Source organism: Leptonychotes weddellii, chromosome 7, assembly GCF_054177405.1.
Source record: "Leptonychotes weddellii isolate Sample4059 chromosome 7, ASM5417740v2, whole genome shotgun sequence".
In the NCBI taxonomy this organism is placed as follows: Eukaryota; Metazoa; Chordata; class Mammalia; order Carnivora; family Phocidae; genus Leptonychotes; species Leptonychotes weddellii.
The window spans coordinates 25,542,200-25,557,470 of record NC_138375.1 but is presented as its reverse complement, the minus strand read 5'-3'; the positions used below and the strand labels follow the sequence as shown (position 1 = coordinate 25,557,470).

The window sequence follows — 15,271 nt, the reverse complement described above, 5'->3', positions numbered from 1 at the left end:
AACATCCAGAAGTAGTCTTGTACTACCGTATTCACAGTCTAGAATAAATAAATGCTTTTGCATTGTAGTTGACAACAGAAGACAAAAACAGTTTCAATAAGTTCGTTTTTGATACAAAAAAGGGTAAACCACATTGCTCCTGAAAAGCTGTCTTGTACATTGTTAAACTTTTCTAGGCAAATGACTGAAACAGGAAAAAGTTCACTTGGTTAAATTGAATCTATAGTATAAAATAAAATGACCATTCATATATTGTTTTAAATTATAAAACATGTTTTAAATATTTGGATTTTAAACATAAATATACATTTAAGTAACTTTTCAAACTAGCATTTTGAAATGATTAGGAAAACTAAACATTTTTCTTTTCTTGCAGAGCAACCAAATTAAGTTTTAAGATATTCCTACATGGACAAATCTCACATTGTGACAGTAAGTGTTTTCACTTGTCATGCTTAGAGACAGAATCCTAGTTTTGAAGGGAACGTTAGAAAATCATCAAGCATAGTATTTTCTAAAATTTATTGGGTAGAAAACTTGTCCTGTGAGCTGTTAATGAGTACCCTGTTGGGGGTAAAAAAAACCCAAAAACTTTGCAATGTCAAATAGTTTCAGAAATGCTGGATTAACATATCAAAAAGGCTTCTTAATGGCAGGGCATCTTGATGTCCTAATATGTCAATATACTTGTCAATCTCCCAGGGAAAGGGAAGCACAGAGTATGCAGTACTTCCCAATTTCACTTGATCACTGAGTCCTTTTCTGCGGACCACTGTGTAAAACTAGTGTCCCATGGATCCCACTTTGGGAAATGCTTATCTAGTTGTCTGTGACCCAGTATTGCAGGCCTTGAAGACTTTCATAAAGATTCTTTCCCCTAGCCCTCCATTCCATAAACATGTGCAAACGTTCTACTTATAAGCAGCTCAGTTGCTTCAAAAGTCTGTTATTTGTTGGATGGTTCTAATCATTGGGTTCATTCTGCATTTATTGAACTGAAATCCACTTCCTGTAATTTCCATCTTCAGTTTTTGTAACGTCCTATCGATCAGTGCAGAATGAGGTTCTTTGCTGTTTCACGTGGCGGGCCTTCAACTATTTGAACAATGCTGAAGGATTATAACAGTAGTCACAGCACAGGGTTGTTGTGAAGGTCTAATGTAAGATACATGAAAGTCCTTCGAGCAGTGCCTGGCACATACAGAGGAAGGAGTAAGGAATTAACAAAGAGCAGCTCTTATTTGCTGCCCTGTCCTTTCTCTTCTTTCCTCCTTGTTGATTTTAGATGTGGATTCACTTTTTAGGACGAGAGCCTTCCATCTAGTATGTGAGAGTTCTACCATTCCCCAAAGAGGCATGTACTGCTCGGACTAATGAGAAATGATTCACAAAAATTCTCTATTACCTTTGCCTTCACTACTGGATTTCAGTTATTTCTGCCAGAAGCTTCTGACACACCTGTTCCAACAGTCAATCTCTCCTTGCCCAAACCAGTGCCCCAGGAATGCTACCCAGTGTGGCTTAGGCTGCTTGGCTGGCTCACTTTAATCCTTTATACAACCCACACCTGGATCCCAGAGCTGGTAGTCAGTGAGGCTGCTCTTGGGTCTCAGCTTTCTGCTGACTTTTCAGGCCTCCAGTGGTCCAACCTGCCCCTGTACCATGGGCTTGTCCCTCTGAAGGTTGGAAGTATCAGCATTCATGGTCGTTGGTTGAGTGAGCCTTTATTGAACATCTACCGTGCGCTAACTCGGATTGTCAGCTAAATATCCTGCGCTCCCACATTATCTCCTCATGTAAATCAATCGGTTGAGGACTAGAAATGTACCCTTTTCTATTCTCTACCCTCACTGCTATGCTCTTAGGAAAAAATACTCATGTAGACACAGCTTGGCTAACACAAGCTTACTGTTCCCCTCAGCTTGGCTAAACTTTAGATACTCTTCTTCCTAACTCTAGGTGCCTGACTGCCCTTTTCTAATTTACTTTACAAAATTTGTCATTGTAAATCTTTGCTCTGTCCATTTACATGTAAATCTTTTTTTTCCTAAAGATTTTATTTATGAGAGAGAGAACATGGGCAGGGCAGAGGGAGAAGGAGAAACATACTCCCTCTGAGCAGGGAGCCCGACAACATGGGGCTCAATCCCAGGACCCTGAGATCACAACCTGAGCCAAAGGCAGACACTTAACTGACTGAACCACCAGGCACCCCTGAGATGTAAATCTTTTTAAAAGCTTCTTGCCAGTTTTAGAACTCAAAACTGTCTTTCCCAAGTATCTGGGCACCATCCCTTTGAAAAGTAAACATCAAGGAAGATCATACCCCTAGCTGCCAGTTCCTCTGGGAGGGGAGGAGCCTAACTTGCTCCTCAAGGGTACCTTGCTCCCAGTGTTAAAACTAGGTGAAGATAGGAGAATGTTTATTTTTCCTTCAGGCAAAGCCAATCAGCAAGCACAGATGGCTTCTGATGCCCACTACACCCCAGCTCTCAAACTCTAGCTCTTTTTCTTGGCAATGCTGGATATCCAGACCTGGCCTGTGCTCTTTTTCCTACTGTTGACAATAGTCTTGGAATAAGAGCAATCGCTATCTTCTTATCTCGTCTAGTGCAATTTTTATTTAATAGGCTGCAAATATAAGTTAATGAGGTTGTTCTGGTGAATGTTTTTTTTTTGTTTTTGTTTTTCCAATCCTGACATAAGCCTTTTTCTGGAATCAGATGCCTGCTGACATTGACCTAGCCCATACTTTATGGCAGAGCTGCTTTCCTGGGCTTTGGTTAGCCACTTTGGGTGTCCATTGTGAGAGGATGATGAGGTAACAACCAGTATAAGACAGCATCTCGAGATCTTGTCCCTCTCCACAGTTCTAAGCCACCTGGAAACAAAGCTGGTTGGTGGTTGCTTGGGAAGCTGCCAGTTTCTGTTATTGTTTTTGGTTTTGCTTTTTTTAAGCAGGCTCTATGCCCAGCTTCATGGGGTTTGAACTCACAACCCTGAGATCAAGATCTGAGCTGAGGTCAAGATTGGACGCTTAAGCGACTGAGCCACCCAGGCGCCCCGGGATGCTACCGGTTCTAGTGTTTGTTTGGCCCGGGCCAAAATTATTTAGTTCAGCTAAATTCCTCAGCAAGTTGCAGCTCAGGCCAGGCAGAGTGCTGTGAGTAAAATGAGCCTGAAGAGGCCCCTCATCCTCCCAAAGGAGTTGTAAAGGGAGGGACGGGACGTAGCTGTGGAGGCAAGAGCCTGTGTTGTTGATGGGCTTCTCTTACCTGCATTAATGAGAAGAAATGGTTCATCGTTATTCCGATTGAGTCCTGCAACCAGCTCTCGTTAATGATATCCTGACGCTCCTGCTCTGCTTCTTCCTTCCGAGCATCACAGATGTCCCACAGGCGGTCTCGTAAATCCTGAGCAGAAAGAAACATCACTGTTACACTTTACAATTGTGGCTCAAATTACCTCAGTGCAATAAAACTAGAATCCTTTGCCTGTCTTAAAAATGTCTCCAAAGAAAATTAGACCTAATGCACTCATGCATTTTATTCCTTCATTCAATAAATATTTATTTTGCTTCTACTCTATGCCAGGCCTTTACTTTATAAGACCAGCTCACCAAATCATATGCCCACGTCTAGCACAAATCCACTGCAGTTCACTTTATTTATGGATGGCTATGTTTTATGTAGTATTCTAATCCTTTCTCAGAAAATTTGTTTAGTTGAAAAACTCCTGGAGTGCCTGGGTGGCTCAGTCAGTTAAGCATCGGACTCTTGATTTCAGCTCAGGTCATGATCTCAGGTTGTGAGATCAAACCCCTCATTGGGCTCTGCACTGGGTGTGGAGCCTGCTTACTCTTTCTCTGCCCATCCCTATCTGCTCTCTAAATAAACAAACAAATAAATAAATAAATAAGTCCTTTCAGGGAATTTATGGGGAAATGGCGTATTGTTGGTGGAAGAAATATGCAGCTGTATTTAATCCAAGGGCATAGGCTTGTTCATTAATCATGAGTGGAACATGTCATTCACCAAGAAGTGCTGTCTGAGCTTAATAAGATTGTCCAAAAATTAGCTTTGTACTAAAGAGCTAGCAGTAAGAAAAATCTTTTAAAATCCCAGCTCTGCCATTTATATAACAAAACTAACAATAGCTACCATGTACTGAGGTCTTTCTACATGCATCAGTGTATCAGAACGTAAGTCACTGTACTTCTATCAACTCATTTAATGCCTCGCAACAACCTGAGGTAATATATTATAATGTTCATTTTGCAGAGAAGTCACAGGAAGGTTATCTTCCTGAAGGCACACAATAAGTAGGTCGTGGATCCAGGAGATGAGCCGTGCTCTTGAGTAATCTACACCACTATTTCAGGTCTCAGTTACTTTATCTGTAACTTACCTTTTGGATGTGCCATATAGAATATATTAGCTTATGTATATAAAGCACTTAGCATAGTATTTAGCATACAGTAATTCCTTGGTTAATAAAAACTATTATAATCTTATAAGAATATCGTGTTATCCATGCAATAAAATATCTGTTTAATAAAATATCCCATTAATGAAATGCATACAGTCAATTAAAATGTGACAGGTTTCACAATAATAATTTATCGAACATTATTATGTGTTGGGCATTGTGCTAAGTGCTTTACATGGATTACCTCGCTAATCCCCACAATAACCAGGAGGTAAATTCTGGTGAGAAAATTGATGCCCAGAGAGGTTAAGTCACTTGGCTGTGGTTTCAATGTGGTGGAGCCAGGAATCTTAATGCAAGCAGTTTCATTCTAGTGCCCACAGTGGGTTCTTTTTCTGTGATATTGTATTAATGGGACTCTTAGCATTTTGATTTGTTACCTTCAGGGAACTGCACGTAAAAATGAAAATATCACAGCCATTTTTATAGTCCTATGCTAAGTATCAGCACAAAACACCATTATTATAGAGCTGACCTTGATATCTGCATGGTCTTTCCACAAATGCTCTAGCAGATATTCAATGCATACTGGTTTGTGCTTACCAAGCATTTGTACATTTTTGAGAGGTAGAAGAGTTTTCTTTTTTTTTTTTTTAAAGATTTTATTTATTTATTTGACAGAGAGAGACATAGCAAGAGCAGGAACACAAGCAGGGGGAGTGGGAGAGGGAGAAGCAGGCTTCCCGCAGAGCAGGGAGCCCGATGTGGGACTCAATCCCAGGACCCCGGGATCATGACCTGAGCCGAAGGCAGACACTTAACGACTAAGCCACCCAGGTGCCCGAAGAGTTTTCTTTTTGTTTCTGCCTCACTGTGAGGCCTTGGCAAGTACTAGCATCTCTGTGGTTCAGATTTCTGATGGCAGAGTGGGGACAATGCAATAGCAGAACCTCTCCATTAACTTCTCAAAAGTGGAATGAAATAAGACAAGAACAAGGACATTGACCAAGCATAGAGAGGGTCTGGGCTTACCCAGAGGCATGGCTGGTTGTCACATTTCATTTGACAAGAATTAGGGAATTATTATATATTCCTGAGTGGGTTGTATTGAAGAGTGGGTTGTATTGAAGAAAAACTCATGGCTATTAATTGTGAAGGTTGTGCAGACAAAAATCTTTAAAATTGAACACTTTTACAAAAGTTTCAAAGGTTTTCTGTTGGGTCAAAAGCCCAAATTCAATTTATATGGTGCTTACTAGAGTCTCACATAAAACAAAATGACACAAAAAGGTCAAAAGTCAAAACTTATACAAGACAAACACAAATAAGAAATAAAGCAAGGTTCACAGCATTAATATCAGATACAGTAGAATTCAACACAAAAGAAATACTTTGGTGCAAAGATGGTTATTTTATACTCTAAAGAGTATAGGAGACCATGAAGAAATAGCTTGATACGTTTCTTCACATGTCAAATAACGCTGCTTCAGAAAAGCAGCTTAATGAGTGGTTCCGGGCATGGGCCGGGGAGTGTGGTGGCGTGGGGTCAGATTCCAGATCTGACACTTACTTCACCATATTTTGTCATCCATAAAATGGGAATATTACTAGTTCCCACCTCAAAGGGCTGTCTTGAGGATGCAGGAAGACAGTGCCAGCACGTACATGTTCAGGTTAGCTTTACTGCTGCTACATTAAGTCTGTAAAGCAATCTACTAAATCTATTAAAATCTATAAAGCAAGGCAAATGGATAGAAATGTAACCATCATAGGGATTTTTAACTTACTTCCATTAGTTTTTGCAAGATTATGTAGGTATAAAAATGTAACAAAAGGGTAATTGTTTCAATAGTTTTTGCAAGATTATGTAGATATAAAAATGTAACAAAAGGGTAATTGTTTCTATGACACTTTAAAAAATGAAAGTGATATATGGGGCCCATCCTAAACCTGAGTTTGGACATAGGGCTGGAAGCAAAGGCAGGTTGATTTTCGAAAACTACTTAAGTTTCCCTACAATATACTCTTGCTGAGAATCCACTGCTAAAAAGCATTCTAATGACATTAACAAGGTTGATTTGGCCAAAACTTATTGAACCTTCTAAATAGAGACTACATGCTATTTTCTAGCACCCATGGAATATCAACAAAAATTTTCCATGTTTAAGGCAACTGAAAAATTTAGATAAATTTAAAATATTATTGAAATTACTTAAATAAGTCAAAACTCTAAATACCTAATTCTCAGATCACAATGCAACAAAATTAGAAGCAAGGGACAAAATTTAAAGCAATAACAAAATTTGTCACTGGGAAATGAAACAAAACATTTTAAAAATAATTATGTGGTCAGTGACAATATCAATAAGGCAATTAGACACTATTTGGTAATTAATTATAATGAAAATACTAAAGTCAAAAACAATGGGATCTATCCAAGTTTCTACCTGAAGTTTTTCGTCTTTCCTTGACTATTTTTATTAGAAGCTTCTCTACTTTATTGATTGAATTGATATTTCTAAAAAGTTTAATGTTTTTAACTTCCTAATTGAAATCAGGCTTCCTGGACTTCAGAAGTCCTTTTCTAAAACATCAGGGTCATATATTCCACTTATGAATTTATGAAAATCTGCCTATTAAGGGCCAGGCACTGTGCCTGCTGGAGATACAAAGATGTATAAGATTTGGTACCCTCCCTCAAAGGATCGATTCAATATTGGCAGCCCTTTAGGTTTTCCATGAAGTTCCCTCATTCCCCTTCTCCCTGACATCATCCAACCATATGACTGCACTCAAGGTAGGTATGTGCTTAATGCCAGGCATGGAGATAGTTACAATGCCAAACAAAGGGGTCAGGGGTCTACAAAACAGATGCCAAGAATGCTCTTGCTTTGCTGGACTTGGCTCCTCTTTCTGGAAGTGTTGTCCACCATGTTATCATTTTGAGAACATGAGTCTCAACTGAAGTTTGGAAGAGCCATTGCTCTTGAAAGTTGGCAGGTTAAGTGTTCAAACCATTTCCCTCCTCACCCTCACACCTCATGGAAGAAAAAGGGAATGAGTTAGGGTTCTGCAGTACAATATTCTCGTGTGGAGACCCTGGTGCAGCAGGTCGCAGATTTCCTTACATTTACTCTTTGGTGTAGTTCAGACTTTGTTTCCTCATCATCCCACAGGTCATCAGGAAGAGCATTGAAATCAGCCTGCCATTGAGATACAAAATCTTGTTTGTGATCTGGACGCCGCAGAAAATGCTGGAAATTTGTTCTGTAAGGCAGTAAGAGAATGAGATGGAGCTCACATGACATGCCTATAGACTACAGAATTCTGACTTTGGAAACATTACTTACCTAACTTCATATAAGTAAGAAATCACAGAATGCTGTTCTTCTCTCAGATGCCTGAGTACTGTTTTGATGGAGTTTATATAGGAATTTTCTATTAGTTCCCAGTAAGGTACTAAAAAGGAAGGTATTTCCTGTTAAATGGTAAAGCATAAAATTAATCATTTCAAAGTGACAATTCTTCTGACTGAGTCAAAAGAGCAATACTAAGCAAGAAGAACAAGATGCAGATGGAACTATCTAATGCATTCTCTGTGAAACTTCTTGCCCCTCCTTTTCTTTTCTCCCCCAACTAATTTCTATTCCAAATACTTCTTCATGTCTCAGTTCAGATAAATTTCTTCCAGAAATTCTTCCCTGATCCAAAAAGTCTTGAAGGTCACCTCCTGACATTCCAGAGTTCTATCTCAGCCCCTGTACTTTCTGCTAGTATAGTAGGGATGACATTAATGGCAACTGCTTGTTCATTTGTCCATATTCACCTCTAGAATATCAGTCTCATAAAGAACAATGAGAACAATGGTTGTTTTAGTCACCACTCTACCATTTTTCCTATAATCACCACAGCGTCTGGGACATAATAGGTGTCCAAGAAATATTTATTGAATGAATAAATAGATGTCATATTTTGCCTAAGTTGGAAAACTGCCTATCATGGACAATATCTAGTGTTCATGTCAGGGTGGGGATGAGTCATTTCTCTGAATTTGCCCAAGTGGTTTTATCTTTGCTGTGTGTACCATGAAAATTAGAAAGTTTCTTTAGGTTATCTTTGATGATACAAATAAATAACCAAAACTAAGAAATAATCAAAATGAAATAAAATTGAAGATACATATTATATTCAATATAAATTCTCTGTACTAAATATTCCCTCACTGGCTGTGCATTTATTTACTCAGGGAATTACACATGGAGACCTGAGAGGTTATTTGGCTAATCTCCTTTCCAATTCAGAAATGCTAAATACTAGCGATGAATGATCCCTCCGTGGACCTCACTGATACCTTCCAGGGCAGGTCCTCCAGTGTCACACAACTATGTTACTGTAAAAGTCTCCCTTGTGTTGAGCAGCAATTTGCCTTCCTGTAGTTCCCACTTCCCAGCCCTAGCTGTGCCCTTTGGAGAAGGGGAGACTACATTCATAACAGTCTTCCCTGTGACAGCCTCTCAGATATTGGAGGACAATGGGGAGAGGTAGGCTGGGATTCAGGATGAAACTTGTTTTGTTAGGCTCAGCTTCTAGTACAGCATTTGCACGTAACAGGCCTTCAATAAATTTTACTACGTAGACTCACCTGAACCCAATTTTATCATCAGTTAAATTTTTAGGAGACTGGCTGGCTCCATCCAGTTCTAAAAGTCTATGATTTAATGTCCAGACACATTTGAAGTATTCATTTATCTAGTTTAAATGCCTACAGTTCCTTTAATGCTCCTCTGACATTATTTTAACACCTTTTTTTCCCCCTAGTTCCTGCCTCTGGTTTCTACTTTTTCATGATACCCAGAATGGTGCTAAAGACCATTTTAAATAAGCCCCATTACTCCACCTCCCTCCTGGATGACTTTAATCCATTAATTCACACTTTGTGCATAGAGAGTTACCACCTAGGAATAGACCTACTTGAATTAACACCCTGCTCACAGATCTCATTTGTTTATAAGAACTTCATGAGAAGTTGTCCAATACTATTTTGAACTCAAGATATACAAAGTTTATGGTACTTCCCTGATCCATCTAGTCAACCTTGCTGTCAAGGAAAAGGAATGGGCCAGTTCAGCAGGACTTAGTGAAACTATGTGGGCTCTGGGGGATCATTTTTGTAGTTTATACATGCTCAGAAGTCAGACTTTTAATATTTTCTCTCAAATTGTGTCAGGGTTTAATGTTTGGAGTATTGGTTTGTATGTTATTAAATCCCATCAGCATTTTATTAAACATTTAGGTATTTTCCTATATCTGGTCTTCTGGAATCTCCCATATCCTCTGTGATTTCTATGAGTTGTTGATAATTTCAAATCTATAGGTTCTTCCAGTCTCTAGGATATAATTTTTTCTGGGTCTGGGCACTTGAACTTATGTGATATGACTAGATGTTCAGATCTATACTTTCCAATTAAATAGTCTTCTTTTCATTGGGTAAGACTGAGTATAATAGGAAATCAGTAGCCAAAGCAAATATGCTCCAAAACTTCAGAAGCTGAAAAGCAAAGATCTCTCACTCTGACTGCCTTCTCAGTTCTCTCTGCAACCCTCCTTCTGGCTGACAAAGGGGGTAGGACCCAGGTTCTTCTGGAACTTGGCTGCTGCTTCCACCTGGAAGAGCCAGATCTGAAAGCAATCTCTCTCAATCTCTTCAACCTCTCTCTCTCTCTCAATCTACCTTCCCTTCTCCCCTTCTTCTTCTCCTCTCCCCCTTCCTCTCTTTCTCTGTCCACATGCCTACTGAGGGAGGTAGATATGGGGTCCTTGGATGGCCTGGAACTGGGGTTACCAGATAAAGTATAGGAGGCCCACTTAAATTCATTGATAATCTAAAATTCAAATTTAACTGGGCATCTGTCTTTCTTCTTCGACAGGTAAGCTCTACAGCTTACCTGCCAAAGGGTGAGAACCTTAGGGTGGGAAAAGGACTAGAGAGGATCATGTGGCTGCTTTGTTTCTAGGCTCTAGACTACTTCTAGTTGTAGCAAAATATGTTCTCCACATGGTTTCACTTAGGTTATTAGAGGTAGAGGTCTGTGCTGCATATCTTCCCATTGTTCCTACAGACCAAGTTCCTATCCTTCATTCTTCGGGCTGCTCAGTGCCCTGGAAGGCTAACTTATGTGAACTACTTCAGGAAACAACCTAACCCTCCATCTTCTGGGCAACAGATGGGAGAGCAAGAAGAACATGAGGTCTGGTCCTGTATTTCCCCACTCCCCTCTGCTGTGTCACTGTGGGTGGCTACATCCCTCTGCTGAAGGCCTCCGCTCTTGCCAGATGGCCCTCTACACACAGAGGTCCTCTTGGCTTCCAAGCATCTGCTCCTTTTCCCCACCCTTTCAGGCCTACCGGCCATATGGCTCCCAGCTACCCCTTGTTTGGGGGTAATAATCAAATCCTTATATGTTCCCTTATTTTTGATCCTTTATTCAACTCTCCTTAAATTATCATCTGTTTTCTGCCAGAATCCTGACTGCTAGAAGATCTACATGGGAGCTGGTGCCAAACCTCAGGGTTAATGTTTATTTTTTCACTTCTGCCCTCTATTTCCTTCTTGTCCTCTATGTATTTATTTCTCTCATGAGCTTCAAGGTTTGGATTTAAGGATTAGATTTCAATATTTTTGTCTCTTACTCCCCAACCCTGCCAAATAATATCATTTTAGTTTTATCTACTTCCCAACAACCATTTCTATATCCCGATTCTATGACAAGTTTTTTTAATGTATTTATTTCAATAAGTAGCTTCATTTGGCTGAGTGATATTACACTCATCTACAATTGTATCATTTAATGTTGTCATTTTCAAACATTTTCTGTTCTAGCTTCCTTATCAATGTAAATTAATTAAATCATTAGAGCTTCATCAAGAATCTATGTTGTGTTTGATTCTGTATTGAATATAGTCAATTATCCCACATGTTCTTACCCTCTTTCAAAGAGGTTATAATCTAATTGGGGATATAAGACATTTCCCTAGGAAAGATCAATAATAATAGCAACAGCACAACCACTGAAATTCATCATTGGTCTCAAATGCCTGGCCCAAGCAGTCAGTGCTCAGAGTTCATAAGAGTAAGAATTCACTGAGGATTGCAGTGAAAAAAAAAAGGGGGCTGCATCTTTTATAGAGCAATTTGTCTTTGAAAAAAGTGTGAAAGGAAAGACCATTCTTGGTGATTTTCTTAAGATGATTTATCTATTGAAGCAACCAGCTTTGCCTACGTGGAGACTGGGCTTTGCAGTTGTCAGAGAACAAAGAACTGAAGGGAGTTCCCAGAGTTCACCTTATTTTGGCATACCTATTTAAAGTTCTCAGGCCAGACAGTGACCTGTTCTTTTATTAGTTTAGTTAGCTTCAAAAAGTTTCTTCTATTTGTAAAAAGTCAGAAGTTAAACTTCATTTGAAAGCATTACAATGCAGACATGAGAATATGGATGGAGGGCTATAATTTGCTGGATATGTGTTCTGAGGAAGTCATTCTTCCAGGAAACTGCATCTCTGCTTGTCCTTGGGGAGAAAATTGGTCCTCACAGAACCCATTTGTTCTCCTGCTTTCAGCACTTAATAGTGGTTCAAAGCATGACTCAGAAACTCGAAGGACTAGAGAGAGGATACAATGTGATTCAATGAATAGTGTCAAAAATTCACCTCGGCTTTTTTTATTATTATGTTCAGTTAGCCAACATATAGTCCATCATTAATTTTTGATGTACTGTTCAACGATTCATTAGTTGAGTATAACACCCAGTGCTCATCACCATGCGTGCCCTCACCTTGGCTTTCTGATGAGCATACATATCACCAGCTATAAAAGGCCTAGATGGTGCAAATAATGGTGTGAATCTTACTATAAACAAGAGAAAGGCTAGCTTCTACTAGCTTCAATCTAAACTGCCATACCTCAGGAATTGGTTCATTCACGTAGACCCATTCTTCGGCTCCTGGCTTAGGTGGTGGTGGCACTATGGGAACAGGTGACACATCTGTAGAATCGGCAGGTGATTTCTTTACCGGTGCTTTCCCTCCTGGTGATTTTCCTTTAGGAGAACCTTAAATATGCATAATAAATCATTCCACTACAAGTAGATGAATGGAACCAGATTCTGGTGGATGAATAAATCTAGGATTACTGTGGACTTCAGGCAACTCATTAAGCAGTTTTGGGGAGTCTTAGCAAATCAAAAAAATCAAACACCCCATTCTCTACAGCCTCCAAATTAACCAATAATATCAGGAACAGGTTTGGGGTTTTGTTTTGTTTTGTTTTGTTTTGTAAGCCACTCAGGTTTTTTGTCCAGTTGGCTATCAAAAGCAACTTGGTATTTTATTTTTGTCTCTGTCCTTGCTTCCGTAATGAACAAAGTTTACACTGAAAATTGCATTTCATTTACTATTGCAAATACTAGCAAATTAAATTCTCCATCCTGAATGAGAAAGAGTAAGTCTACTATGAGCAGTGCTCTTGATCGGTTTTGTTTGTTTGTTTGTTTTTGTTTTTGTTTTGAAGCTCTGGGGAGGAGTAGGAAGGAAGGAGGTTACTGTAAGTCAGCCGGAGTCAGTGAAGGATGTGGGGAAGGAGACACAGTGAGTATTGTAGCTCCTGAATATTCCAACATTCCCTGAATGAGACACAGGGTTTCTGAGTGGGAAACTGTATTTCTTGCTACACTCAGGGAGTATGGATGAAGGTACCTTCTGTGCCATAAGGCTGGCTGAATTAAGGCATAAGAAAGAGAGAAGGGGAGAGAAGAGAAAGAGAGAGGAGGGAGGAAGAGGAGGTAGAGGAGGAGAAAGAGGAGGAAGAGAAAGAATGCTAATGTTCAGTTCAGAATCCACAAAGGGCATATGCTTCACTCCCCCTGAGAGCATGAAGAAAGGAATCTAGACCAGTTGGGTGGCATGGCACTCTTATGGTCTGAAAGATCCTGTGATTCATCAAAGTAGCGGAACTCAGAAAGCCTAATATTTCCTTAAAGGATCAAGGTTATTATGGTTTAGAAAATCATTCTGTTTAAATTGCACTTACCTTCAGAATAATTACTGAGATTTTAGATGCAGTTTATAGACACCTATAGATTTGGGAATACTTTATTTCCCAAGCTATATTTCCTTAATGAGGATTATTTAATGATAATGCTATTTAGAAAAGTAAATATATCTTACACTGTTATGCTAGTTAAATTATATAGATTATAAGTAGAGGGGAAATTGTCAATTATGTCTTATGGAGAGTTTAGGTGACCTCTACTTACACATTTAAAAATAGTATCCATTATCTATAGGTCTAAAGTTATATCCAGCTCTTTTTACATTTAGGAAAAATTTAAGAAAATCTTTGTTCAGGCAATAACCAACAATGTTCATTATTTGATATATATTTCAATAGGGTGATTTCCTGTTATTTGACCTGAATCTGGTGAAATAAAAATGATAACACTATGGGCACTTTAAGATGAATTTCTCTAAGAAGAATTCCTAAGAGGAAGAACTTTGCAATTGTAAATGTGAGACTGAAATGAGTTTCTTCTTTCTTCTTTTCTTAAATAACATGATCAGTCCGTGAAAACTAAGAGCCAGGTAGTCTTTTTGGACCATCGTGCTTTGATTCCATTTAACTTATATCTATTTTTTAACAATGAAAGTGCTAAGGGGAAAAACAAAATTTGAATGAATAAAAATGTATCTATGCCATAGGGATTTGAACATAATCTGCCAGCATCTTAAATGTAACAGGGGGGGCGTTTCTTCCTCAGTACCACTCACCCGACCACATGGAAGCTTCAGTTTCTAATGAGAGACCGGCTTTCACTTGAAAGCTGGATTGTTTAGTCCCCAGTGTAGCCGTTCAATGTTGAAATAGAAACAGTTCATATGTATGTTTTTCCTAAATTGCAATCCAAATGAAATATTTTGGGGGATGGGACATATAAAAAATATGTTATAAATAATTGAATGTTTCTGATATTCCAATGGCTACAGTACAGGATTAATCCTTGGGCTCCAGTTTAATAGTTCCCCAATTTTAACGATCATCAGAATTCCCTAGAGGGTTTGTTAAAACACAAATTGCTGGGCCCCTCCCGGAGTTTTAGATTTGGTAGGTCTGGAGTGGGGCCAAGTGTTTGTGTTGTTAGTAAGTTCCCAGGTGACCACACTTAAAGAGCCACTGTTCTGGTGGATGCAGCCAGGTATTTCAATTTCATTAGCCTTTTATCTTTTTCCATGCCCTTCCAGTTAAATGTCACTGATGTTTATAACACTGACATTTCATTTACTGCTAAGTGGCCTGGTAGCACCTATTACTATAAGTCAAGTTGGAAAGCAAGCACTGGGACGATGCCAATGCCAACACGTGGGCAGGCCAGTGGAACTAAAGACAACATCATTCTCTGATGTTTGTTCCATAAAACTCTAGCCCCAATAGATACTCTTCCAAGGGAGAATTCTGCAGCCAAAATATTTTGGGATATTACATATTGTATTTCCCACTTCCTTAGAGATGCATATTGATATATTTTTTAAAATCCTGCATTAAAAACTTTTTAACTTGGCCTAATTCAGTATTTTCTGCAATTAGTTGATTAGGGAAAACTTTCTTCATTCAGCCCCTAATTAACAAGTGGTAGGTAAGGTCATGGGGTTGAAAAGCTGTGTTTTATGAATCAATAACATGGGACAATGGCAAATGGGTTGAAGAGAATAAGAAATGATTTAAGAACACCAAAATACACTTGGCAAAAGGCATTTCAGTGTCAAGATTTGGGAGAAGAAGGGTAGAGACTGA

General features: G+C 39.0%; 1 protein-coding gene across 1 annotated transcript in view; it reads right to left on the bottom strand.

The window, feature by feature from the left end:
* Positions 1-15,271, bottom strand: part of SPEF2 (sperm flagellar and cilia associated 2) — a 164,814-nt gene that overhangs the window by 56,124 nt on the left and 93,419 nt on the right. Inside the window, exons 20-23 of the mRNA XM_081825990.1 lie at positions 12,388-12,536; positions 7,779-7,906; positions 7,557-7,695; positions 3,276-3,413 (exon numbers count right to left, since the gene is read on the bottom strand). Coding sequence (XP_081682116.1) covers positions 3,276-3,413; positions 7,557-7,695; positions 7,779-7,906; positions 12,388-12,536 — 554 coding nt within the window. The remainder of the gene's footprint in view (positions 1-3,275; positions 3,414-7,556; positions 7,696-7,778; positions 7,907-12,387; positions 12,537-15,271) is intronic.